General features: G+C 43.3%; 1 protein-coding gene across 1 annotated transcript; it reads right to left on the minus strand.

Annotated features, from left to right (window-relative positions):
* Window positions 1–134: 134 nt before the first annotated feature.
* Window positions 135–25,121, minus strand: LOC309639713 (PRAME family member 15-like). The gene is made up of 5 exons (XM_082417292.1): window positions 21,191–25,121; window positions 20,267–21,149; window positions 18,967–19,286; window positions 17,964–18,536; window positions 135–16,831 (listed from the first exon to the last, which is right to left on the minus strand). Exons 3-5 carry the CDS (start codon window positions 19,251–19,253, stop codon window positions 16,258–16,260), a joined length of 1,434 nt encoding a protein of 477 aa, XP_082273418.1. The 5' UTR covers window positions 19,254–19,286; window positions 20,267–21,149; window positions 21,191–25,121; the 3' UTR covers window positions 135–16,257.
* Window positions 25,122–25,543: the final 422 nt, after the last annotated feature.

Here is a 25,543-nt window from a genome sequence, read left to right on the forward strand (position 1 = left end):
GTAGAGTTCCCTGTGCTGTACAGTAGGTTCTCATTAGTTATCTATTTTATAAATAGTATCAATAGTATATATATGTCAATCCCACTCTCCCAATTCATCCCACCCCCCTTTCCCCCTTGGTATCCATACGTTAGTTCTTTGCATCTGTGCCTCTATTTCTGCTTTGTAAGTAAGACTGTCTATGCCAATTTTTTCAGATTCCACATATATGCATTAATATATGATATTTGTTTTTCTCTTTCTGACTTACTTTGCTCTGTATGACAGTCTCTAGGTCCATCCACATCTCTACAAATGACCCAATTTTGTTCCTTTTTATGGCTGAGTAATATTCCATTGTATTTATGTACCACATCTTCTTTATCCATTGATCTGTTGATGGACATTTAGTTAGTTTCCATGTCCTGGCTATTGTAAATAGTGCTGCAATGAACATTGGGGTGCATGTATCTTTTGGAATTAAGGTTTTCTGTGGGTATATGCCCAGCAGTGGGATTGCTGGGTCACATCATAGTCACTATGGAGAACAGTATTTTTAGTTTCCTTAAAAAACTAAAAATAAGGAGCCTTCATTTGGGTGCACTTTGTTTAGACCCACTGTGATGGATAAATTTATGTGTCAACTTCACTGTGACAAGGGATGCCCAGATAGCAGGTCAAACATTAATTCTGGGAAGATATTTAAGGGCATTCTAGGAAGAGATGAGCATTGGAATCAGTAGACTGAGTGAAGAGATTTGCCTTCATGAATGTGGGTGAGTATCACCCTATCCTCTTGAGGCCTAAATGGAACAACAAGGGCAAATTCCTTTTCTCTCTTATTGCCTATGAATATTGGAGTTTCTGTCTCTTGAGTCTTGAAAGTCTACAATATACATTCTGGTCCCCTGGTTCTCAGGTCTTTAGCCTTGACTTGGAGCTACACCATAAGTTCCACTGCTTTTCAGCCTTAAGACTAGTTCTGAATTATACCACAGACTTTCCTAGTTCTCTAACGAACAGACAGCAGATTGTGGGACTTCTCAGCCTCTGGAACCAGGCAAGCCTCTTCTCATAATACATACGTGTCTATATATACAGGTGAATTTCGAAAAACACGTGGTTGAACTGTTCAGGTTCACTTCTACATGGTTATTTTTCAGTAGTAAATATAGTTCTACACCATCTGTAATTGGTTGAACCTGAGGATGCTGAACTGAAGATAAGGAGGGCCGACTACGAGTTATATGCAATATATAACAGATATTTTGTTATATATTCTGAAATGCTGATGTCAAAACATGCTATACTTCTCTTCCCTGATAGGGAGAGACAGGAGTTGTAATGGGAATAATATCAATCTCTTATTGAAATGACCAAACCCCCAAAAGGATATTATTTTTAATGTGGTATGGAAATAATAAAACCATGTTAAATGCATGTATTCTTTTAGTATTTTGCTAAAAGGAATTTGGATGCCTGGCCACAACTAGATTATATCAATAAGGACCACTACTGACCCATGACAGTCATGGAATGGTGAGGACCAGAGTCTCAAGCCTATTGACAGTGTGGACAACACCTTCCAGAACTGTGGGCCTTGCCTTTTGCAGTGAAGCCTTTCTCAGCACATGAAAAGGCCAGGAACTGAGACTTATGGACCCATTGGTAGAACTGTGAAGAATACTCATGTCCAGGGTCATGACCTAACTCAGCAGTGAGGGCCCTGCCAAGAGCTCTTCACTCCAATGGCTCAGTGACATGGAGTATATTCCCCTTTTCTTGTATTAACCCACTGAATAGCCAAAGAAGTAGGCAAAGACATAAGAGATTCCCCAGACGGAATAAAGAACTTGAAGCAATAGTAAGGTTTCAGATTATAGACAATTCAATGCCTTTTTCTTCATCAATAATTGGAGATTCCTCAGGTATAAACTGAGCAAACAGAATAATATATCATGGAAGGCAGCAGTCCGTTTTCACTGAGGGTCTCTTTATTTCTGACCATTGCTTTACAAACATCCATGCAAGGATAACTCCAACATGTGGGTCTCAAGCCCGTAACCAGCTCCAAAAATTTACATTCATACTTGACTGTATAAACACCTATCCCCAAAGTCCCATCACCTCCCAGAGTCTATATTTCCAGTGCAATCCTGCACCCACACTGGATCACCATTCCTTTTCCCATTGACATTGAGCAGATATCAGAAACCATGGGTGTGTTTTCCCTTCATAGTGTACGTAGTCCTAGATTTCAGTTTCCAAGTGCCCAGAATAAAGTTTTACATAGAGGCAACCAACCAGACATGAGTGTTACAGCAGTATATAACAGGCTTGATGTGACTGCATATGTCATCACCATAGTGAGGAGAGGGGCTGAGGTTAAGCCAGATGGTCCTGGGCCATCCTAAATCTCTCAGAATCTCAAACAGCTCAGCCTGAAGCTGGGCAAGTCTCCCTTCCAGGGGAACACCCTGAGGGCAGTAACTTTCCTGAGGAGCAGGATACAGCTCTTGACTTAAACAGGGCAGTCCAACGGTGTGTCGCAGCATCTTCTCCATGACGGCCATGGAAAGGAGGTTCCCACACAGGCTGAAGGACCTGAGCTGGGAGCAGCTGCTCAGGGCAGGCAGGATGGCCTCAAGTTGGGAGTCCATGATTCCACACTGACTTAAGTCCCGTTCCTGGAGAGTGGCTGCAACTTTCTCCAGCAGAACGTGGAGGAGCTCAGGACTAAAGTCGGTCAGCCTGACGCCACTCAGATCCAGGCATTTTAGCTGACTGATATTCGGGCACTGGGACAGATGGATCAAGTCTGATTCTGTAAGCTGGAAGTTAGTTATTGAGAGGTTGTCCAAGGTGGTCATCAGGCACCTGGGGAGAAACCGAGCAATAAGTTGTTGGAAACTGAGGTGCCAGGTGAGCTCCAGGTAAGAGACAAGTGATTTCTACAGGGCCAAGGTTAGTCTGACCATCTGATGACGGTCAATACACTGATTGCCCAGTCTGGCTCTAGGTTCAGTCCTGTCACCATTGTGTGACTGAGTCACTTCACAGGATCTTGAAAACTCTCTTTCTTCATCTATAAAGCAGAGTACAACATACTCCACTTCCTTATGAGAATGAATGAAAATAATGGAGTACTCTAGGACATGCTCAGACAAGAGCCAGAGAGTTTCAATCAAGTGTGGACATCACTGAATTTTAGTATTGGTAGATGAGATAAAAAATGATTTCAGGGGGCTTCCCCGGTGGCGCAGTGGTTGGGAATCTGCCTGCCAATGCAGGGGACACGGGTTCGAGCCCTGGTCTGGGGGGAGCCCACGTGCCGCGGAGCAGCTAGGCCCGTGAGCCACAACTACTGAGCCTGCGCGTCTGGAGCCTGTGCTCCACAACAAGAGAGGCCGCGACAGTGAGAGGCCCGCGCACCGCGATGCAGAGTGGCCCCCGCTCGCCGCAACTAGAGAAAGCCCTCGCACAGAAATGAAGACCCAGCACAACCATAAATAAAAAAAAAAAAAAAAGATTTCAACTCAGATTCCTTCAGTCTCTGCTTGAGCTCCAGATGCCTATATCTCTGGCCAGGTGAGGCTGTACAGAGACATACATAAACCTACACAACGTTGAACAGCATCAACTGGGGTTGCCTGTCTGTATGGGATCACCTATATCCCTGCATCATCTACAAACCTTATATCACTTTTTACTATGCTTTTTGCTCTGATCCACTACCATCATTTCCAGAATCATAGTTTTCCCATATATTAATTAATGTAATTAATACATATTAATTATCTGGAGCATAAGACAACATTTTACAGGCAGGGGATTTAAGACAGGCTCATTGCAGTCACAAAACTTGTGAGCGTTGAGCTTTTCTTCAGAAATGCTCTGGTCTGATGTGGTTTCCCCCCTTCAATGTCCTCTTTCCTTACCTATTTTTCTAAGTCATTTGAACATAGACTCTCTTCCTAAGGAAGAAATCACAAACTCCTCATTGCTAGATCAAAACATCCCGGTCTATAATCTGTACCTCCCTAGCAGTGTGTCCCTTTCCAGAGCCACTATACCAGTTTAGCCTCCTACCTTGATTTGTGTGGCTATGGGATACCACACTTCAGGATAGAGCAGCAAAGGAGGCAGTGCATTTGACATTTTAGTGTTTTCAAGGTTTAGCGTGTTCAGTGTTACCCAGCCAGTGGTCCAACTCACCTGAGCATCTGGTCCAGGCAGCCTTCAAGGAAGGAGGGAGATTCCAGGTGGAGGTCCCAGCGGTGGAGCAGCCTGAGGAACTGAGAGGTAATTTGGACTGCTCCTGCTTCTCAAAGGCAGACAGGTGGATGTGGGAGAGAAAGAGTCTCTGCACATTACTCATCTCACCGAAGAAAGAAGCAAACATAGCCAGAGTGGACAGATGCCAAATGCCAGATCCACCTCCTGGATACAGTCCAGCCGCACCATACTCAGGACCTTCATAATATTTTCCATGGGCGTTGAAAAGATCTTCAGCTTCTTACAGCACAGGTGTATGAAAACTTTTCTCTGCTCCACCCACCTGAGGAGGTAGGTGAGGAAGTTATCCAGGGTACTTTTCTTCAGACAAAGGTCTATGAAAACTTTAAACGGGGCCAAGTGCTGCTTTGTCATTGACCTGTGTTCAGCCACTTGTGCCATTCGTGAGCTTGAGCACCCGTGAGTGCTGGCTCCAGACCACATGCTCCAGAAGTTCTGGCCAGTATCACGTAGATCTAGCACCCGCAGTTTGCACCTCCTATGGGGAAAAAGGAGATTGGTGGGGATGCATTAAAATCCACACAGAATGAAGAAACAGCCTCAATATTTGACAACAGGCTGCCCACCTGTGCTGTAACGTTAGCTTCCTGACATCACCTGCTGCCTTGCCTTCTTCCCTCCCTGTCTCACTTTCTTCCATCTCCCTTTGCCTTCCCCTACTTTCTGGTTCTCCACTTCTAGTAACATTAAGCAGCACTGGGAAGAGGTGAGGCATGTTCTTTCAGGCTCCCCTGCATCATAGGCACTCCTATGCTTCCGGGAAGCATTTCCCGTAGTGAGCCAAAGCCTCTAAACTTCTTCATTGCCATCTTCAGAACTCTCTGTTCCATCCTTTTTCCATCTACTTAGTCTCACCCCAGCTGCCTCCTCTAGAACGATCCAGATTTTACCAGGCTACCAGAATCCGACTCACCTGGATTGAACCTTCTGGGCAAGCAGGGCATCAAGCGCTTCCAGCACTGCTTGTAAGGGCCCCACATGAGGCATGTCTATCAGGTCCCCCAGAGGCAGGTGGACAAAGGGCCAGGCTTGAACCATGGCCTTCAGGGTCTCAATGCATCTCCCATGGAAAGCCTCCATCAACAGCGGTGGAAAGAGTTCTGTAGGTCGATCCTCCACAGCAGAAAAGACCAAGGCTTCTTCCCTCAGCAGGTTCATTCCCGCAATGTCCAGGAGTCTCGGTGGAGTCCAGAAACTCATCCTAATTCTGCTCCAAAAGGAATCCTCTAGATCATTCGAGGGAACAAGGCATCCATTTCAGGCCAAGCATTAGCATACCTAAGACTGTCTCCCTACCCTTCAGAGGAACCTACTCAGGGCCAAGGTGCCTGCTCTGGAAGGGGTGGAAGTGCCTCACCTAGCCTATATTACACTCTGAGCTCAGTGGGCACAAAGCTTTAACTCTTTGCCTTTGAGGGATTCAGAACAATCATCTAACAAGTACCGATGAGGAAAAAAGGCATCCACTAGCCCATTCAGTTCCATCCACTGCTTTGTTTAAGTCATGTCCCACTGGGAAATGGGTACCAAGGATCCTGAAAACTGACTCCAAACTTTATTTGGGGAAGACTTTCAGACCATGACTTAGAGCCCTAAATCTATGGGAAAAGGAGTGTCATGTGGACCAACGCAGCCTACATCTTCAGTTACCCCAGTTAACCTGGCTAGTAAAGATGAAAGAAATACCCCAAACATGCATGCCATTTGTACCCAAAAGTAGTGTTTTAAATTTCAAGAAATAAAATTCCAAACAGATTTTTTTATTAAAAATATCTCCTTGGTAAAGACATTTAAAAATGATATCAGCTGAAGCGCAAATCAAAATGTTTGGGATTCAGGCAAAACTACACTGAGAGGCAAAAGCAAAACCTGAAATGTGTTCATCTGAAAGAAATGATTTTTCAAAAACTCTTCGTGCCATCCAGAGTTCCATGCTACCCTTCAAGATTAGCTAACCATGGGTAAGAAGAGGGTGTCCTTAGCTCAGGTTGGAAACTTACCGCTATGATGGGGTTGGCGGGATGCTCAGACCTCACACCCTGTGGAGAACACAGCTGGCGAGTCCAGAGTCAGAAGATTCTGCATCTCTTCTTCAGGCTTGAGACTTCTATAAACCTTTCTAATCCCATCATCTCTCTGTCCAACTACTAACTCAATCAGTATGGTATACCTGATTAGATTCCAGACTGCCTATTGGATTCATCCTGATTGGATCTTCATTTTTCTCCAGATTAATTGATTGATCAGATATCAATTCAGGAAACAGAAAGAATAATGGAGGGGGTAATCAAGGACTCATTCATTGATTCACTTAACAAGTATTGATTGAAATTTACCAATATGGACAGTTATATTCCTGGGTTTGATCAGGGAAGGAATTGCTGGTACTTGACATTGGACAACAAAAAAACGAAACTTGAAATCATCATTGTTGGGGGAACTTTGGTCATATCAAAATTACCAAAATGTCCCTGAATGAAAACACCTTCATGAAAACAGTGGTATTGTTCCCAAAGGAAACAAAATAAACCCATCCCTGTATCAACTTGTCACCTAGGTGTTGTGTAGGAAACATAGGAGACTGTGAGCCTATTCAGGCAGGAAGGGAAGAGCTTTTGTGGATGTGGTTGGTTTTCCAGCCTTAAGCAAAGCCTTCTCTGAAGGTTGACAGGTCAAAATCTCAGTGAAAAGTAAGAGTAGGGCTGGACAGTTTGGAGCTGGGCATTCCTCAGTGGACAACATGATTGATTGCAACAAGGTAAAATAAAGCAGTTTTTTCCCTCTTGGGAAGGAGGGAGATTTAAAGACCTTTTTCTGGGTGACATTTAGAAAGTAAAAAAGAGTGGCTCAAAGGAAACAGTGTCATCTTTGAGGGTGTTTCTTCCTAGAAAGTTGGGATCAGCACAGCAAACACCATGAAAAGACTAAATCTAAGAATGTGAGAAGAGGGAGAGATGTGAGTCCTGGGATCAGACATTTCCAAGACTGAGAGCCACTGAGAGTGGGCACTGTAGGCTCTTTGGGAACTTGGAGCCAGGGAAGAAATAAACGTGGGTCAGTCGCAAATAACACGGTCATCCAGGGGCAGGTGCTACCAGGAGCGGTTTTCTTTAAGTTTTTTTCTTACTGAGGACACTTTCCAGATGGCAAATAGCCCCAGCCACCTTCCAGCAGTCTTGGAAGCCAAACCATAATCCCATGGGTAACCTTTCCAAGCGTATTTACATAATTACTCTTTCCTAAAACTTAGCAAAGTTCAACACAGATTTTGATCAAGGAGATGCCATTAGGCACAGAAATAAAATTCTGTTTTTCTCTTCATAAATAGCAACACCTTTCCTGCACTAAATTCAGAAGCTCCGTGTGGTGTTTCAGGTTCTGCCACTTTCAGGGATGACTCTCACCTGGGCTACATCACACAGAGATTCTTTTGAAGTTTAAGGTCACAAATAAAGGGAGACCCTTTCTCCATCTTCAAGAATTTTCCTTGTCTCTCTCCCCCCACCATTTATTTGATGACCAAACGATACTTATATACCTCTGCCACCAAGGTGAGGACTTTTTGAAGGGTTTTCTCCCTCTTGGTCACTTTCCAGAAGATTCCTTTCACCACATTTCTACCATGGCTATAAGTGCCCTTTGCAGAAAATAGGGTTAAATTGGATTCTACTCAATAGACATTTTAACTCCTATGTCATCAATCCCTTTTATTAATGGCCTGCAATAGAGTGAGATTAGTAACAAAGATTATCATAAACCTTTCTGTTTACTGAACATAAACTGGGTGAGCAATGGTATGGTCACTTTTTATTCACTACTTCAGATAACCTTCAGAGAAAATCTAAACATCACTGCTGTTTTCCATCTTGGGCTGGTGAACCACGGTCTCTGCCAGGTAGAAAAATCTTCCCATTTCTGTGCAGTGAATAATTAGGTGATAGGATCAGAAGGACCCCTTGAATTGTCAGACAACCTAAATCTTGGAAAGGACTGACTGAGAGACTTCACGTGATGTTAGTGGAAATGCGGAAATCGCAGAGTCTAAGCAGGGGTTGTTTCCATGGCATCACATCTTCTATGAAATCCAAAAAGGGCATTGTTTAAAGTGACAAGTTGAAACTAATTCTCTGAAGAAAACTCGAGGGCTGGTATGGAAAGCTACAAAAGCAGCCAGACTCCAAGTTGGTCATTCTCATATATGTGGGAATTTGGGGGATATTCAGAAGGACTTTCCTGCCTGAGCAGTAATCAGCTGTGGAAGTTGTATCAGAGAAAATGAGACAGACACAGGTTTATGCGGTGAAGGCAAATTTTATTCAGGACTATGACCATAGATAACCCAGCATGTAACTTGGCTTCATTCACAGTTCAACAAATGCAACTAGGGATTCACAGCCAAGTAGCAGGGGTTTTGTTGGCCAGTAAATTACTGAGAAGAGACGTCAGGTCTGGGAGAGATTCTGGCTGAACCAATGTAATAGATTTCTTGCTAAAGGCAGCCCAGCATGATCTGATACCAATAGTGGGCAGTGAGGAAATTTGATCAGGTTTTTGGGGTCATCAGATATCAAGCATGGGGATTTTTGCTGAACTGACTTATGGTTCTTATTGAAACTGGATTTTACAAGGAAGTACACAGACAATCCCAGGAGAGGATTCAGGAGCCTGAATAAATTTTGGTCAAACAAAGAACGTTTTCAGTTGAGGGGATTGTGTTGGGGCACTGGGTGGACGGTGCAAACGCTGATTTAGTGAAGTGTGTGGCCAACTTGGGAACAGGTGAAAGTCACTGATGCTGGGCAGGGAGGGCACAGGCAGGTCACGTGGGAGTTGGAATGAAGAGGGGATCCTTTGAAAGATTTCCATGATCTGATTAACGGTCTCACACTCACTGTGATGGGTGCCTGGAGATGACGTTGTCAGTGGACAAAGGAGCAAAAAGGGAGAGAGCACGACCCGCATCCTGGCCTGGACAGAGCAGTCGTGTTGGATACCCACAGAGGTGGAAAGACACAGGAGTCCCCATAGCCTTGGCAGTTTACAGGAGGCTTGAGGGTGGGTGTGGGGAAAACAGAGGAGGATGGCCGCTGGAATGCTGATTGGTCCACTGGGGTCTTGTTCTCTGTACGGTGATGGGTTGCTATGAACTGAATGTTTGTTCCCCATCCCCTACTCCTCCTGCCACACCCAAACACACGCACATCCCACAGATTCATATCTTGAAGCTTTAATCCCCAATGTGATGGCATTTGGAGGTGGTCCCTTAGAAGGTAACTAGGTTTGGAGGACGTCATGGAGATGGAGCCCCATGATAGGTTTAGTGCCCTTAGACGGGAATGAAGAGACCTGAGCTCCCCCACGCCCCACCATGTGAGGAAACTAGGAAGCTAGCTCCCTCCGCAACCCGACCATGCTGCCTCCCTGATCTCAGCCTTCCAATCTCCAGAATCATAAGATAAATTTTCTTTGTTTAAGCCACTCAGTCCATAATATTTTGCTATAGTCACCTTAATCAAGTAAAACACATATGAATGGGATAGCAAGAGTGTATGGGATAGTGTAAGCCTTTGTGGTCCCATGAATGTTTTCTTTGGACAAATCACACAAAACACAATAAGAAGGTGATGCTGTCCATAGTAGGTTAAAATAAAATACAGGTCACGTGATTGACTTTCTACTGTAATCCATTCTTATATAAAGTTCCCTATGAATATAGCAATCACTCTTTCATTCATTATTTCAGGTCATATCTTATTAATATTTACTATAATCCTGGGGTTCCACTAGGTGTAGATGAAGTTTAGGAAGTGAAAGTTACATGGTTCCAATCCTTGTGGAATTGAAACTCATCTCACAGGATTAGCAGAAACTGGAAACTAATAGAAATTCTTGAGTTTGTCTCACAGAACAGCAGAGAAGGGAACAGCTTGTTTAAAACACTCCTCTTGTAACCTGAGGTCACCTGTCAAGCTCGTCTTCATTGTTCCTGCAAATTTCATACCCTGAAATCTTCCCATACCTTAAACAATACATTACAACACTCCTTTAACTGTGACCTATAGATAACACCTCTGACATATAAGTCACTATAGTAATGGTTCTTTAAGTTGTTTTTTTCAGGTCATGGATCTAGTCTTGCCCAGTTCAAACCAGTCAAGACCAGTGACCATTCATTTGGGCCTGTGGCAGTGCACAGTGAATGACCATTTGACGTCAGAGGGCTAAAAACTGCATCCTCAGATCATGCTAATGCCACCATCGTCTGAACATGCATCCCATGTAGTAGCATGTAACAGAGATATGCCTGCACAGAGCAGTGATTACCTCACCTTTTTCCTGCCTTCAATCGCCTTTCCCTGAACCTCGACCTTACTATACCCTTCACCCACAAATATCCCTGCTCCCTTGCCTTTGAAGTGGTAGATCTCAGACTTGTTCTCTGGTCTCCTCCCTTAGCTGCCTTGTAAATTAACCCTTTCTCTGTTGCAAACCTTGGAATCTTGTTGTTTGGCTTGCTGACCGTCAGGCAAATGAACCTGGTTCAGTAACAGAATATTGCAATTCATACTTGTAAGCATCTTAGATCAGCACGCTGAGATGTCCAAAGTGTGATCATTATGATGAAAGCACCAGAGATTGCAAAGTTCTGGAAATTTTCATTATATTTCCACTCAAGTTTCTGTATTTTACTGAACATTTTCTATTGTCAGATTCTTTCCCATGACCAGTGATGAGAATAGGGGCATTATCATTTTGGAAAAGCAAGACCCGACTTACAGTGAATTAGAGAATTAAAGAGACAGAGTTTAAGAAGCTTCCATGAGGAAAGAAAAAGAGGAGTTCAGTTTTTTAGATTCCACATATAAGTGAGAACATACTATGTTTATCTTTCTCTGACATATTTCACTTAGCATAATGCCCTCATAGTTCATCCTTTTTGTGGAATATGGTAGGATATCTTTCTTTTCATGGCATAATACTATATATATAGTATATATATTATATATACTATACATATATGTATATATACACACACATATGAGGAGGAAGTTCAGGAGAGATGCTTCTTCTATCTGTATTATTGGAATATTTTACACTGAGAATGTTGTTGTTTATTACTTGGGCAAATCCAACAAAAGAATGGAAAACAAATGGAGTTTTCTTTCATAGGTAAATTACGTGGACATATGTATTGACTGCAAGTGCTATTTCTTCTATACCCTACATGTTTATATTATTGTCAGCCAGCTAACTTTGATTTTCTCCAAATTGGCATTTTAGTTAAAAATAATATTTGACTATAAACTGATGATAAAGCTTTCCATGGACTATGCAGTTATAATCTTTTACTGCCATGCAAGTCTCTGTGGGCAGTTATGGGTAGTGATTGAGACGCTGTTCCTGCCCTTTATGGGACAATATCTGTCTAACAGGGGAGATTGTCATGAAAAAATCATTTTAATAAGTATCGTTATCCTATGATCCAGAAATCTCACTCTTTGGTATCCGTCCAAATGACTTGAAACCTTATATCCACACAAAAACAGGCACATGGAAGCTATACCAGCTATACCAGCTGTTTCATAATTGCCAACACTTGGAAGCAACCAAGTTGTCGTTCAGTACATGAAAGAATCAATAAACTGTGATATATACAGAAAATGGAATGTTATCAAACCATGAAAATGCATGGAAGAACACACAGTGTCTATTACTAACTGAAAGAATCAATCTGAAAAAGGCTACATACTGTATAAGTCCAACTATATGGTATTTTGGAAAAGGCGAACTCTGGGAACAGTGAAAAAAATCAGTTGAAGTGTTGAGGTGATGAGGTGGGGTTGATGTGGATGAGGGATAATTAGGCAGAGCAAAGATGATTTTTAGGGCAGTGAAAATACTCTGTATGATACTACAGTGGTGGATACACGTCATTATATATTCGTCAAAACTCAGAATGCACAACACCAAGAGGGAACCTCAATATAAGCTATATACTTTGGTTGATGATGATGTGTCAATGTAGGTTCATGCGTTATAGCAAATGTACCAATCCAGTGGGGAATGTTGATAGCTGGGGAGGCTATGCACATGGTGGGGGAAGGATTTAAATGGAAACTCTCTTACCTTGTGCTCAATTTTACTTAGAGCACAAAACTGCTCTAACATATAAAGTCTACTTTAAAAAGTATAATTGTAATCCTTCCAGCTCTGAAATTTTATTTTTCTAAATATTTTTTAAAGAAGAAACAATTCTTTTTGAATGGCCTTTAAAATCAGTTTTAAAGACACTTTTCTTTTGAGGATCCAAATCAAGTTAACATTTTAAAAAATATCCACATGCATTTTTTTTTATTGGAGTATAGTGCTTTACAATGTTGTGTTAGTTTCTGCTGTACAGCAAAGTGAATCAGTTATACGTATACATATATCCCCTCCTTTTGGGATTTCCTTCCCACATAGGTCATTACAGAGCACTGAGTAGAGTTCCTTGTGCTATACAGTAGGTTCTCATTTGTTATCTATTTTATACGTAGTAGTGTATATATGTCAATCCCAATCTCTCAATTCATCCCACCCCCTCTTTCCTCCCTTGGTGTCCATACGTTTGTTCTCTATGTCTGTGTCTCTATTTCTGCTTTGCAAATAGGTTCATCTGTATCATATTTCTAGATTCCAATATATGTGTTAATATACGATATTTGTTTTTCTCTTTCTGACTTACTTCACTTTGTATGAGTCTCTAGGTCCATCCATGTCTCTGCAAATGGCACAATTTCATTCCTTCTTATGGCTGAGTAATATTCCATTGTGTATATGTACCACATCTTCTTTATCCATTCCTCAGTTGATGGGCATTTAGGTTGCTTCCATGTCCTGGCTATTGTAAATAGTGCTGCAATGAACATTGGGGTGCATGTATCTTTTGGAATTATGGTTTTCTCTGGGTATATGCCCAGGAGTGGGATTGCTGAGTCATATGGTAGTTCTATTTTTAGTTTTTTAAGGAACTTCCTGGCAAGGGATTAATCTCCAAAATATACAAACAGCTCATGCAGCTCAATATCAAAAAAACAAAAATCCAATCAAAAAATGGGTGGAAGACCTAAATAGACATTACTCCAAAGAAGACATACAGATGGCCAAGAGGCACATGAAAAGCTGCTCAACATCACTAATTATTAGAGAAATGCAAATCAAAACCACAATGAGGTATCACCTCACACCAGTCAGAATGGCCATCATCAAAAAATCTACATACGATAAATGCTGGAGAGGGTGTGGAGAAAAGGGAACCCTCTTACACTGTTGGTAGAAATGTAAATTTACACATGCATTTTTTTAAGTACTAAATTGTCTTTATAATTTTAAAAGACAATTTATATCTTCTATATTTATATAAGTTACAGCACAAATATTTATACTAAATGAGCATTTACATTGCAGCGATATTTTTAGAATGCTGAACACTACAGACCTGCTTGCAACACTGGTTTATGTCATTTGGTTTGATCTACCAACAGGTGGCCTAGAAGTCATGAGGCTCAGAATGTCTATCACCAGAGAGGAATGGAATCTTTCCTATGACATTCCCCCTGCCCCTTCCAGTGCTGGCTGCCAAAGCACCTTGGGTGAATGATGATTCATTGCTGACCTCATGTAAATGATGAGTCCTTTCTTCTTTCCTTCCTGTTGTAAGAATAGAGGGTAAGCTTGAGGAATGAAGAACCCTGGGGGTGTCTGCTAGCAGGGGAAAAGAAGGAAACAAGTCATTTATTGAGCTCCTACTCTATGCCAGGTCCAGCACCAAGGCCTCAACGTGCATCATCTCATTCATTCTACAGGAACCCCATATGCTGTTTGTGCCTGATTACCTCCATTTTATGGAGAAGCTGTGCCTCTTGCCTAAGATCTCCCCCAGCCCAATATCCACTCCATCCCCTGAGCCAACAATACCAGCCCCTGAATCCTCAGCAAGGAACCTTCATTTGGGTGCCCTTTGTTTATGGTCTCTGTGATGGTTAATTTTATGTAACATTGATTGTGGGTATTTCTGAGATGGTGTTTCTGGAAGAGATTAGCATTTGAATCCATCAACTGAGTAAAGAGATCTGCCCTCACCAATGTGGGTGGGCATCATCCAATATCTTGGGGGCCTGAGTGAACAAGACACTCTTCTCTCCCTCTTTCTCTTCTTGACCATGAACATAGCAGCTTTTGGCTCTTGAGACTTGAGACTCCAGGACTCACATGAGTCGTCCCCTGGTTCTCAAGCCTTTAGCCTCCCACTTGGAGTTACATCATCAGCTTTCCCAGTTTTCAGCCCTAAGCTTTGGCCTGAGTTATAAAACTGGCTTTGCTCGTACTCTAGCTTTCAGACTGTGAGATTCCTCCGTCTCTGTAACCGTGTAAATCCACTCCCGTAATAAATCCCTCCTAATATATATCTGTATATACAGATGACTCTTGAACAACATACCTTTGAACTGCTCAGATCCACTTACCCGTGGATATTTTTCTATAGTAAATGTAGCCCTACACCATCTGCAGTTGGTTGAATCTGAGGATGTGGAACTGAGGGTAGGGAGGGTTGACTATGAGTTATAAGATGTATATAGGAGGTGGTTTTTTATACATGCTGATATGTTGATAATAAAGCATGCTATACTAGTCTTCCCTGGTAGGGAGAGATAGTAGGTATTATAGGATTAATGTCAGTCTTTCAATGACATGACGTAACCCTACAAAAGGATATAATTTCTTTTTTTTTAAAATTAATTAATTTATTTATTTATTTATTTTTGGCTGTGTTGGGTCTTCGTTTCTGTACGAGGGCTTTCTCTAGTTGCGGCAAGCGGGGGCCACTCTTCATCGCGGTGAGCGGGCCTCTCACTATTGCGGCCTCTCTTGTTGCAGAGCACAGGCTCCAGACGCGCAGGCTCAGTAGTTGTGGCTCACGGGCCCAGCTGCTCCGCGGCATGTGGGATCTTCCCAGACCAGGGCTCGAACCCGTGTCCCCTGCATTAGCAGGCAGATTCTCAACCACTGCGCCACCAGGGAAACCCCAGGATATAATTTCTTAATGTGGTTTGGAAATACTAAAACCCTGTTATATGCCCATATGATTTTAGTATTATGCTAAAAGGAAATTGTATGTCTTTACTGGTCACAACTAGTTTAATTCAAGGAGGACCACTACCCCCTCATGACAAGCATGGGTTGACAAGGACAAGAGACTCTGGTTCATCTGCAGTGTGGATGACCCCTTCCAGAACTGGAGGTCTTGACTTGTGTAGTGAAGCCCTTTCCCAGCACACATGAAGGCCAGGAACTGGGACTAATGGACCCACTTAGAGAACTATGAGGACTGCTCATGTCCAGGGTCATGGCCTGAGTCAGCAGTGAGGGCCCTGTCAAGAGCTCGTCATTGACCACTGAGTATTTTTCCCTTGTTGTGTGTATTAACCCACTGAACAGCCACAGAAGTATGTAAGGAGGTCAAAGATGTCCAAGACAGAATAGAGAACTGATGGGAATAGTAGGGTTCCCGATCATAGACAATTTGGTGCATTTTCTTTCATCAATAACTGGAGATTACTGAGGTGAAAAGAGAGAAAACAGGATAATATACCATGGAGGACACCAGTCCATTTACACTGAAGGTCTCTTTATTTCTGACCATTTCTTTACAATCACCCCCCCAGGAATAATGACAACATGTGTGTCTCCAGCCCAAATTTCCATCCAGAAATTTAGATTCATATTTCTGATGCTATAAGCACATGTCCCCGAAAGTCCCCTCACCTCCCAGCGTCTACATTTCCAGTGCAATCCTGCACCTGTGCTGGATCACCTTTCCTTTTCCCATTCACATTGAGCTGATGTCTGAAATCACAGGTCTGTTTTCCTTTCATGATGCATCTATTGTCTAGATTTTGGTTTCCAAATGCCCAGAAGAAAGCTTTTGATAGATGCACCCAACTAGGCAGAGATATAGCAGTGGTAGAGAAAGGGCTCCTCTTGATAGAATGTCTTATTGCCCCAGCGAGGACATGGGCTGGAGCTAAGCCAGATGGCCCTGGGACATCCTAAGTTCCTCATAATCTCAATTAGCTCATCCCGAAGCTGGGCAAGTCTGCCCAGGTGGAGAGCCCCATGAGGGCTGTAACTTTCCTGAGGGGCAGGATAAAACTCATCACTTAAATGGGGCATACCAGTGGTGTGACACAGCAGCTTCTCCATGATGGTCATAGAGAGGAGGTTCCCACACAGGCTAAAGGTCCTGAGCTGGGAACAGTGGCTCAGGACAGGCAGGACGGACTCAAGTTGAAAGTCACTGATCCCACACTGCTCTAAGTTCAGTTCCTGGAGGGAGGCTGCAACTTGCTCCAGGAGAACTTGGAGGAGCACAGGACTAAAGTCGGTCAGCGTCACACCACTCAGATCCAGGCCTTTTAGCTGACGGATGTTTGGGCACTGAGACAGATGGATCAAGTCTGAATCTGTAAGCCGGCAGTTAGTTATTGAGAGGTTGTCCAAGGGAGTCTTCAGGCATCTGGGGAGAAAACAAGCAATTAGGTCTGAGAAACCAGGGTGGCATGAGCTAAAGTTGGCAGATAGTTGATTTGCCCAAAGCCAAGGTCCTACTAACTGCCTTAAGAAGGTCAATACCTAGAATGACCAGTCTCATTTTAGACTGACTCCTGTCATCTTCTTTGTGTGAGTGGGTCAACTTTACAGTATCTTGAAAGCTCTTTCCTCATGGGTCAAGCAGAGTGAAACTTACTTCACCTCTTTTAAATGATGAATGAAGATAATGAAATGCACTAGAACCTGCTCAGCAGAGAGCCCAACACTGAGTCTCAATCAAGTGTGGGCATCACTGAATTTGAATATTGGGAGAGAAAACAGAAAATGCTTTCAACTCAGGCTTCTTTCAGACCATGCTTAAGCCCTAGGCACCTGTATCTCTGGGCCAGTTGAGGCTGGTGGGAGACATGTATAGAGAATCAAACTGGACAAGATCCCACATCATCAACAGGGGTTGCCAGTCTGCAGAGGCTCACTTACAATCCTGCATCATCTGCAAACCATCTACCACTTTTTATTATCTGTGGCTCCTGCTCCACTACCATCCTCTCAGAATCATGCATTTCTTAAATATTAATTAACTTTTCTGGAGCAAAAGACAGCCTTTTAGAGACTGGGAATTTGAGACAAGCTCATTGTGTTCACAAACCTGGTAAGCACAGAGATTCTCTCTCTCTTTCTCTCTCTTTCTGCCATGTAGCTTGTGGTATGGTAGTTTCCCAAGCACTTGCCATGAGTGCAGAGTTCTAACCACTGGACCTCCAGGGAATTCCCCAGAGCTTCTCTGTAGAATTGCTCCGGTCTGAGGTGGTTTCCCTTCTTTAATGCCCTCTTCACTTACCTAATTTCCTAAGTCATCTGACATAGATATCTCTTCCTAAGGAAGAACCCATGTCCACCCTCAATGGATCCTAACCCCATGATCTATAGCTTTCTACTAAGGTGTCCCATTACAGAACCTCTATAGCAGTTTGTTCCTCTACCTTGATTTGTGTGGTTATGGGATACCACACTTCAGGATAGAGCAGCAAATGACACAGTTCACGTGACATTCTAGTGTCGTGTTCACTGTTACCTGGTCAGTGGCCCACTCTCACCTAAGCATCTGGTCCAGGCAGCCTTCAAGGAAGGAGGGAGAGTCCATACAGAGATCCCGGAGGTGGTGCAGCCTGAGGAACTGAGAGGTAATTTGGACAATGCGCTGCTGTTCCTGCTCCTCAAAGGCAGACACAAGAATGGGGGAGAGAAGGAGTCTCTGCACATTACTCATCTGGCCCAGGAGAGGAGCAAACATGGCCAGGGTGGACAGATGCCAGGCGCAATTCACTTGCACCTCCTGGATACAGTCCAACTGCACCATACTCAGGACCTTCATAATATTTTCCATGGGCATTGAAACGATCTTCAGCTTCTTACAGCACAGGTGTATGGAAACTTTTCTCTGCTCCACCCACCTGATGAGGTAGGCGAGGAAATTATCCAGGGTCCTTTTCTTCAGGCAAAGTTCTATGAACACCTCCAAGGAAGCCAAGGGCTCCTGTGTCATTGACCTGTGCTCAGCCACTGGTACCATTCCTGAGCTTGAGCACCCGTGAGTGCTGGCTCCAGACCACATGCTCCAGAAGATCTGGCCAGTATCCCGTAAATCCAGCACTCGCAGTTTGCACCTCCTATGGGGAACAGATTAGTGGGGGTGCATTAAAATCCACACAGAATAAAACCACTGTCTCAGAATTGACAACAGACTGTCCACCTGTGTTTTTATTTCACATTTCTGTCATCACCTGCTGACTCCCCCTCTTCTCTCTCTGCCTCACTTTTCTCCATCTCCCTTTCCCCTCCGCCCCTTTCTAGTTCTTCACTTCTAGTACTGTTAAGCGTCACAGGAAGGAGACGGGGCATGTTCTTTCAACACCCCTTGCATCTGAGGTACCCTTACATATCAGGAAGGCATTTCCCATAGTGAGCCAAGGCCTCTGAACTCCCTCACTGGCATCATCAGAACCCTCTGGTCCATCCCTTGTCCATCTACTTTCCCTCACCCCACCTGTCTCTTCCAGGAAGCCCAGGATTTTACCAGGCTATGCGAATCAGACTCACCTAGGGCGAACCTTCTGGGCAAGTAGGACATCAAGTGTTTCCAGCACTGCTTGTAAGGGCCCCACATGAGGCATGTCTATCAGGTCCCCCAGAGGCAGGCGGACAAAGGGCCAGGCTTGCACCATGGCCTTCAGGGTCTCGATGTGTCTCCCATGGAAGGCCTCCATGAACAGTGGTGGGAAGAGCTCAGTGGGCAGATCTTCCACAGCAGAAATGGCTGAGGCGTCATCCCTCAGCAGGCTTGTTCCCGCCAGGTCCAGGAGTCTGGGTGGGGTCTGGACACTCATCGTGACTCTGCTCCAAAAGGAATCCTGTGGAAACTGCCAGGGAACAAGGCATCGATTTCAGGCCAAGCAGGAGCACACCTCAGACTGTCTCCCAAACCTTCAGAAGTACCTACTCAGGCCAAGGTCACTGCTCTGGCAGAGGCGGAAGTGCCTCAATTAGCCCATATTACACTGTGGACTCAGGGGGCAGAAAACTATAACATGTTCCCTACTGGATCCAGAACAAGCATCTTACAAGTACCAATGAGGAGGAAAGGCAACCACTAGCTCATTCAGTTCCATCCACTGCTTTGCTTAATTCCTGTCCTACTGGGAATTGGGTACCAAGGAGCCTGAAAGCTTACTCCAACATTTATTTGGGAAAGACTTTCAGACCATGACTTAGAGCACTAAATCTATGGGAAGAGGAGTGTCATGTGGACCAACACAGCCTACATCCTCAGTTACCTCAGTTAGCTTGGCAGGTAAAGATTAAGGAGATACTCCTACAATGAATGCTATTTGTCCACAAAATATATATTTTAACTTTAAATTTCAAGAAATAACATTCCAAACAGATGTTTTTTATTAAGAATATCTGCTTCCGGGACTTCCCTGCTGGTCCAGTGGTTAAGACTCTGTGCTCCCAATGCAGGGGGCCGGGGTTCAATCCCTGATCAGGGAACTAGATCCCACATGCTGCAACTAAAGATCCCACATACCACAACGAAGATCCCACGTGCTGCAACTAAGACCTGGCTCAGCCAAATAAAAATATAAATAAATAAATATTTTAAAAAATAATATCTGCTTGGTGGGGACATTTAAAAATGAGATAAGCCAAAGAACAAATCAGAATATTTGAGATTTAGGCAAAACTACACTGAGAGGCAAAACCAAAACCTGAAATGTGTTCATCTGAAAAAAATGATTTTTCAAAAACTCTCTGTGCCATCCAGAGATCCATGCTACCCTTCAAGATTAGCTAACCGTGGGTAAGAAGAGGGTGTCCTTAGCTCAGGTTGGAAACTTACCGCTATGATGGGGTTGGCGGGATGCTCAGACCTCAGACCATGCGGAGACCCCAGCCAGTGACTCTGGAGCCAGAAGATTCTGCATTCCTTCTTCAGAGGCTGAGGCTTTTATACACCTTTCTAATCCCATCATCCCTCTGGCCAACTACTAACTCAATCAGAAAAGGATCCTTGATTATATTCCATACTGCCCATTGGATTGATCCTGATTGGATCTTCACTCTTCTCCAGATTACTTGATTGAATCAGATATCCGTTCAGGAAACAGAAAGAATGATGGAGGGGGAATCAAGGACCCATTCATGGATTCACTCCACAAACATTGACTGAATTCTACCAATACAGACAGTTATATTCCTGGGGGTCAAACAGGAAAGGGATTATTGCTTCTTGACATCGGACAAGAAAAAAACATAACTTGAAAACATCATTATTGGGGGATCTTTGGCCATATCAAAGTTATCAAAATGTCCCTGAATTAAAATAGCTTCATTAAGACAGTGGTATTGTTCCCAAAGAAAACAAAATAAACGTGTTTCTGTATCAACTTGTCACTTGGGTGTTATGTAGCAAGGATAGGAGATGATGAGCCTATTCAGGCAGGAAGGGAAGAGCTTTTGTGGATGTGGTTGGTTTTCCAGCCTTAAGCCAAGCCTTCTGTGAAGGTGGGCATGTCAAGATCACAGTGAGAAGTAAAGGTGGGGGCTTCACCTCTTGGAGCTGGGCATTCTTGAAGGGACCACTGAATGATTGCAACAATTGAAAATAAAGAGTTCTTATTCTCTTAAGGAGGATGGAGATTTAAAGACATTTCTCTGGGTGATATTTAGAAAGTAAAAGAGAGTGGCTCAGAGGAAAGTGTCACCTTTGAGGGTGTTTCCTCCTAGAAAGTTGGGATCAACACAGCAAACACCATGAAAAGACTAAATCTAAGAATGGGAGAAGAGGGAGAGATGTGAGTCCTGGGATCAGACATTTCCAAGACTGAGAGCCACTGAGGGTGGGCACGGTGGGCTCTTTGGGAACTTGGAGCCAGGGAAGAAATAAACGTGGATCAGTAGCAAATAACACGGTCATCCAGGGGCAGGTGCTACCAGGAGCGGTTTTCTTTAAGTGTTTTTCTCACTGAGGACACTTTCCAGATGGCAAATAGCCCCAGACATTTTCCTGGGTATTGGAAGCCGAACCATAATCCCATTGGCTCCTTTGCAAATGTATTTAGATAATTACTGTTTTCTCAAACTTAGCTAAGTTCAAGACAGATTCTGAACAAGGAGACACCATTAAACACAGAAATAAAATTTTTTTCTCTTCATAAAGAGAGAAGTTTTTTTCTCTTCTATTTGGTGTTTAAGGTTCTACCACATTCAGCGATGACTCCCACCTGGGCTACATCACACAGAGATTCTTTTGAAGTTTAAGTTCACAAATAAAGGGAGACCCTTTCTCCATCTCTAAGAATTTTCCATGTCTCTCTCCCACCCCATTTATTTGATGCCCAAACAATTCTCATATAGCACTGGCCACCAAGTCAAGGACTCTTTAAGGGTGTTTTTCCTCTGGGTCATGTTCCGGAAGATTCCTTTCACCACATTTCTGCCATAGGTATAAATGGCCTTTGCATAAAATAGGGTTAAACTGGATTCTACTCAATAGACATTTTAACTCCCAGGCCAACCATCCCTTTTATTAAAGACCTGCGGTAGAGTGAGATTAGTACCAATGATAATCATAACCATCTCTGTTTATTGAACAAAAACTGGGTAAGAATGGTGCGGACACTTTTTATTCACTACCTCAGATCACCTTCAGAGAAAATCTAAACGTCGCTGCTATTTTCCCCATTTTTAGGCTGGTGAATCAAGGTCTCTTCCAGGTAGAGGAATCTTCCCATTTCTGTGCAGTGAATAATTAGGTGACAGGATCAGAAGGACCCCTCAAATGGTCAGACAACCTAAATGTTGCAAAGGACTGACAGAGAGCCTTCACATGATGTTAGTGGAAATGCGGAAGTTGCAGAGTTTAAGCCGGGGATGTTTCTATGGGATGGCAGTTTCTATGAGGTCCAAAAAGACCATTGTTCTAAAGTGAGAAGTTGAAACTAATTCTCTGAAAAAAACTCAAGGGCTGATATGGAAAATAGCAAAAGTGGCTAGACTCCAAGTTGGTCATTGTCAGATTTGTGGGCATTTGTGGGATAATCAGAAGGAGATGTCCTGCCTGAGCAGTAATCTGTTGAGGAAGATGTGTCAGAAGAAAATCAGAGACAGACACAGGTTTACATGGTGAAGGCAAATTTTATTCAGGACTATGACAATAGAGGAAAAGATACCCCAGCTTGTGACTTGGCTTCATTCAAACTTCAACAGGTAGAAATAGGGATTCACATCCAAAAAGCAGGGGGGTTACTGGCTGGTAAATTAATAAAGTCTGGGAGGGATTCTGGCTGAACCAATGTAAAAGATTTCTTGCTAAATGCAACCCAGCATGATCTGATTCCAATAGTGGGCAGTGAGGATATTTGATCAGATTTTTGGGGTCATCAGATATCAAGCATGGGGATTCTTGCTGAACTGACTTATGGTTCTTATTGAAACTAGATTTTACAAGGAAGTACACAGACAATCCCAGGAGAGGATTCAGGAGCCTGAATAAATTTTGGTCAAACAAAGAACGTTTTCATTTGAGGGGATTGTATTGGGGCACTGGGTGGACGGTGCAAACGCTGATTTAGTGAAGTGTGTGGCCAACATGGGAAGAGGTGAAAGTCACTGATGCTGGGCAGGGAGGGCACAGGCAGGTCACGTGGGAGTTAGAATGAAGAGGGGATCCTTTGAAAGATTTCCATGCTCTGATTAACGGTCTCACACCCACTGTGATGGGTGCCTGGAGATGACGTTGTCAGTGGACAAAGGAGCAAGAAGGGAAAGAACACAACCCGCATCCTGGCCTGGACAGAGCAGTCGTGTTGGAGACCCACAGAGGTGGAAAGACACAGGAGTTCCCATAGCCTTGGCAGTTTACAGGAGGCTTAAGGGTGGCCTCCAGAGGAGGATGGCCGCTGGAATGCTGATTGGTCCACTGGGGTCTTGTTCTCTGTACGGTGATGGGTTGCTATGAACTGAATGTTTGTTCCCCATCCCCTACTCCTCCTGCCACACCCAAACACACGCACATCCCACAGATTCATATCTTGAAGCTTTAATCCCCAATGTGATGGGATTTGGAGGTGGTCCCTTAGAAGGTAACTAGGTTTGGAGGACGTCATGGAGATGGAGCCCCATGATAGGTTTAGTGCCCTTAGAAGGGAATGAAGAGACCTGAGCTCCCCAACGCCCCACCATGTGAGGAAACTAGGAAGCTAGCTTCCTCCACAATCCAACCATGCTGCCTCCATAATCTAAGGTTTCCAGGCTCCAGAATTGTAAGAAATAAATTTTCTTTGTTTATGCTACCCAGTCTATGGTATTCTGTTATAATAGCCTAAATCAACTAAAACACAGGTGCATGGGATAGAAACAGTGTACAGGAGGTTAATGTCTTTGTAGGCTCATGATTTTTTTTTGAACAAGTCACACAAAACACAATAAGAAGGCGGTGCTGAACGTAGTAGGTTAAAGTAAAATACAGGTCACATGATTGACTTTATAATGTAATCTGTTCTTGTATAAAATTTCCTATGATTATAACAATCACCCTTTCATTCATTATTTCAGGTCATGTCTTACAAATGATTATTACATTCCTGGGATTCCACTAGGCCTAGATGGAGTTTAGGAAGTAAAGGTTACATGGGCTCCATCCTTGTGGAATTGAAACCCAACTCACAGGGTTAACAGAAACTGGTAACTTGAGTTTGTCTCACAGAACAGCAGAGAAGGGAACAGCTTGTTTAAAACCCTCCTCTTGTAACCTGTCTTCACCTGTCAAGCTCTCCTTCATTGTTCCTGCGAATTGCATGCCCTGTAAGCTTCCCATACCTTAGACAATATATTACAAGAGTCCTTTAACCACCCTCTAAAGATAACACCTCTGACATATGGTTCACTACATTAATAATTTTTTAAGTTGTTTTTTTCAGGTCATGGATCTAGTCTTGCCCAGTTCAAACCAGTCAAGACCAGCGACCATTCAACTGGACCTGCATGAGTGTACAGTGTATGACATTTTTACATGAGAGGGCCAAAAACTCCATCCTCAGATCATGCTAAAACCACCATCTTCTGAACATGTATTCCATGAAAAAGCATGTAACTCAGACAAGCGTGCCCAGAGCATCTATTACCTCACCATTTCCCTGCCTTGAATCAACTTTCCCTGCACCTCTACCTCCCTATACTGTTCACCCATAAATATCCCTGCTCCTTTGCCTATGAAGAGGAAGATCTCAGACTTGTTCTCCTGTCTCCTTTCTTGGCTCCCTTGTAAATAAGGCCTCTCCCAACTGCAAACCTCAGAATCTTGGCCTTTGGCTTGCTGACCATGGGGCAAATGAAACTGGGTAAGTAACAGAATGATGTAATTCATATTTGTGATCATCTTAGGTCAACATGCTGAGATGTCCAGAAGGTGATCATTAGGATGAAAGCACCAGTGATCATAAAGTTCTAGGAATTTTCTTTATATTTCCACTGAACTTTTATGTATTTCATTGAACTTTTTCTATTATCAGATTCTTTTCCATGACCAGTGATGAAAATAAAGGCATCATCAGTTTAGAAAATCAAGAGCAATCATACAGTGAATTGGAGAAATAAAGAGACAGAGTTTAAGAAGATTTCAATGAAGAAAGAAAAAAGACGAGCTGACTTTTTTTAGATTCCATATGTAAGTGAGAACATACAGTATTTCTCCTTTTGTTATTTTTGGCTGCGTTGGGTCTTCGTTGCTGCGCACGGGCTTTCTCTAGTTGCCGCGAGCAGGAGCTACTCTTCGTTGCGGCACGCGGGCTTCTCATTGCAGTGGCTTCTCTTGTTGCAGAGCACGGGCTCTAGAGCACAGGCTCAGTAGTTGTGGCGCACGGGCTTAGTTGCTCCGCAGCATGTAGGTCTTCCCCAGCCAGGGCTCGAACCCATGTCCCCTGCATTGGCAGGCGGATTTACCACTGAGCCACCAGGGAAGTCCCATACAGTATTTATCTTTCTCTGACATATTTCATTTATCATAATGCCCTCAAAGTCCATCCTTTTTCTGGAATATGGTAGGATTTCCTTCTTTTTATGGTATAATATATATACATATATATTTATATATATATGTATATATACATACATATAT

The sequence above is a fragment of the Balaenoptera physalus genome (assembly GCF_965194825.1).
Source record: "Balaenoptera physalus genome assembly, chromosome: 1".
Lineage (NCBI taxonomy): Eukaryota > Metazoa > Chordata > Mammalia > Artiodactyla > Balaenopteridae > Balaenoptera > Balaenoptera physalus.

Bases quoted from the DNA above. Each gene is read 5' to 3' on its own strand.
- LOC309639713 (XM_082417292.1), bottom strand. From the start codon at position 19,253: ATGAGTGTCCAGACCCCACCCAGACTCCTGGACCTGGCGGGAACAAGC. The intron at 18,537-18,966 runs GTGAGTCTGATT...TGTTCCCCATAG, and splicing joins GCCCAGAAGGTTCGCCCTAG to GAGGTGCAAACTGCGAGTGC. The intron at 16,832-17,963 runs GTGAGAGTGGGC...TTTTCTCCCCAG, and splicing joins TGCCTGGACCAGATGCTTAG to ATGCCTGAAGACTCCCTTGG.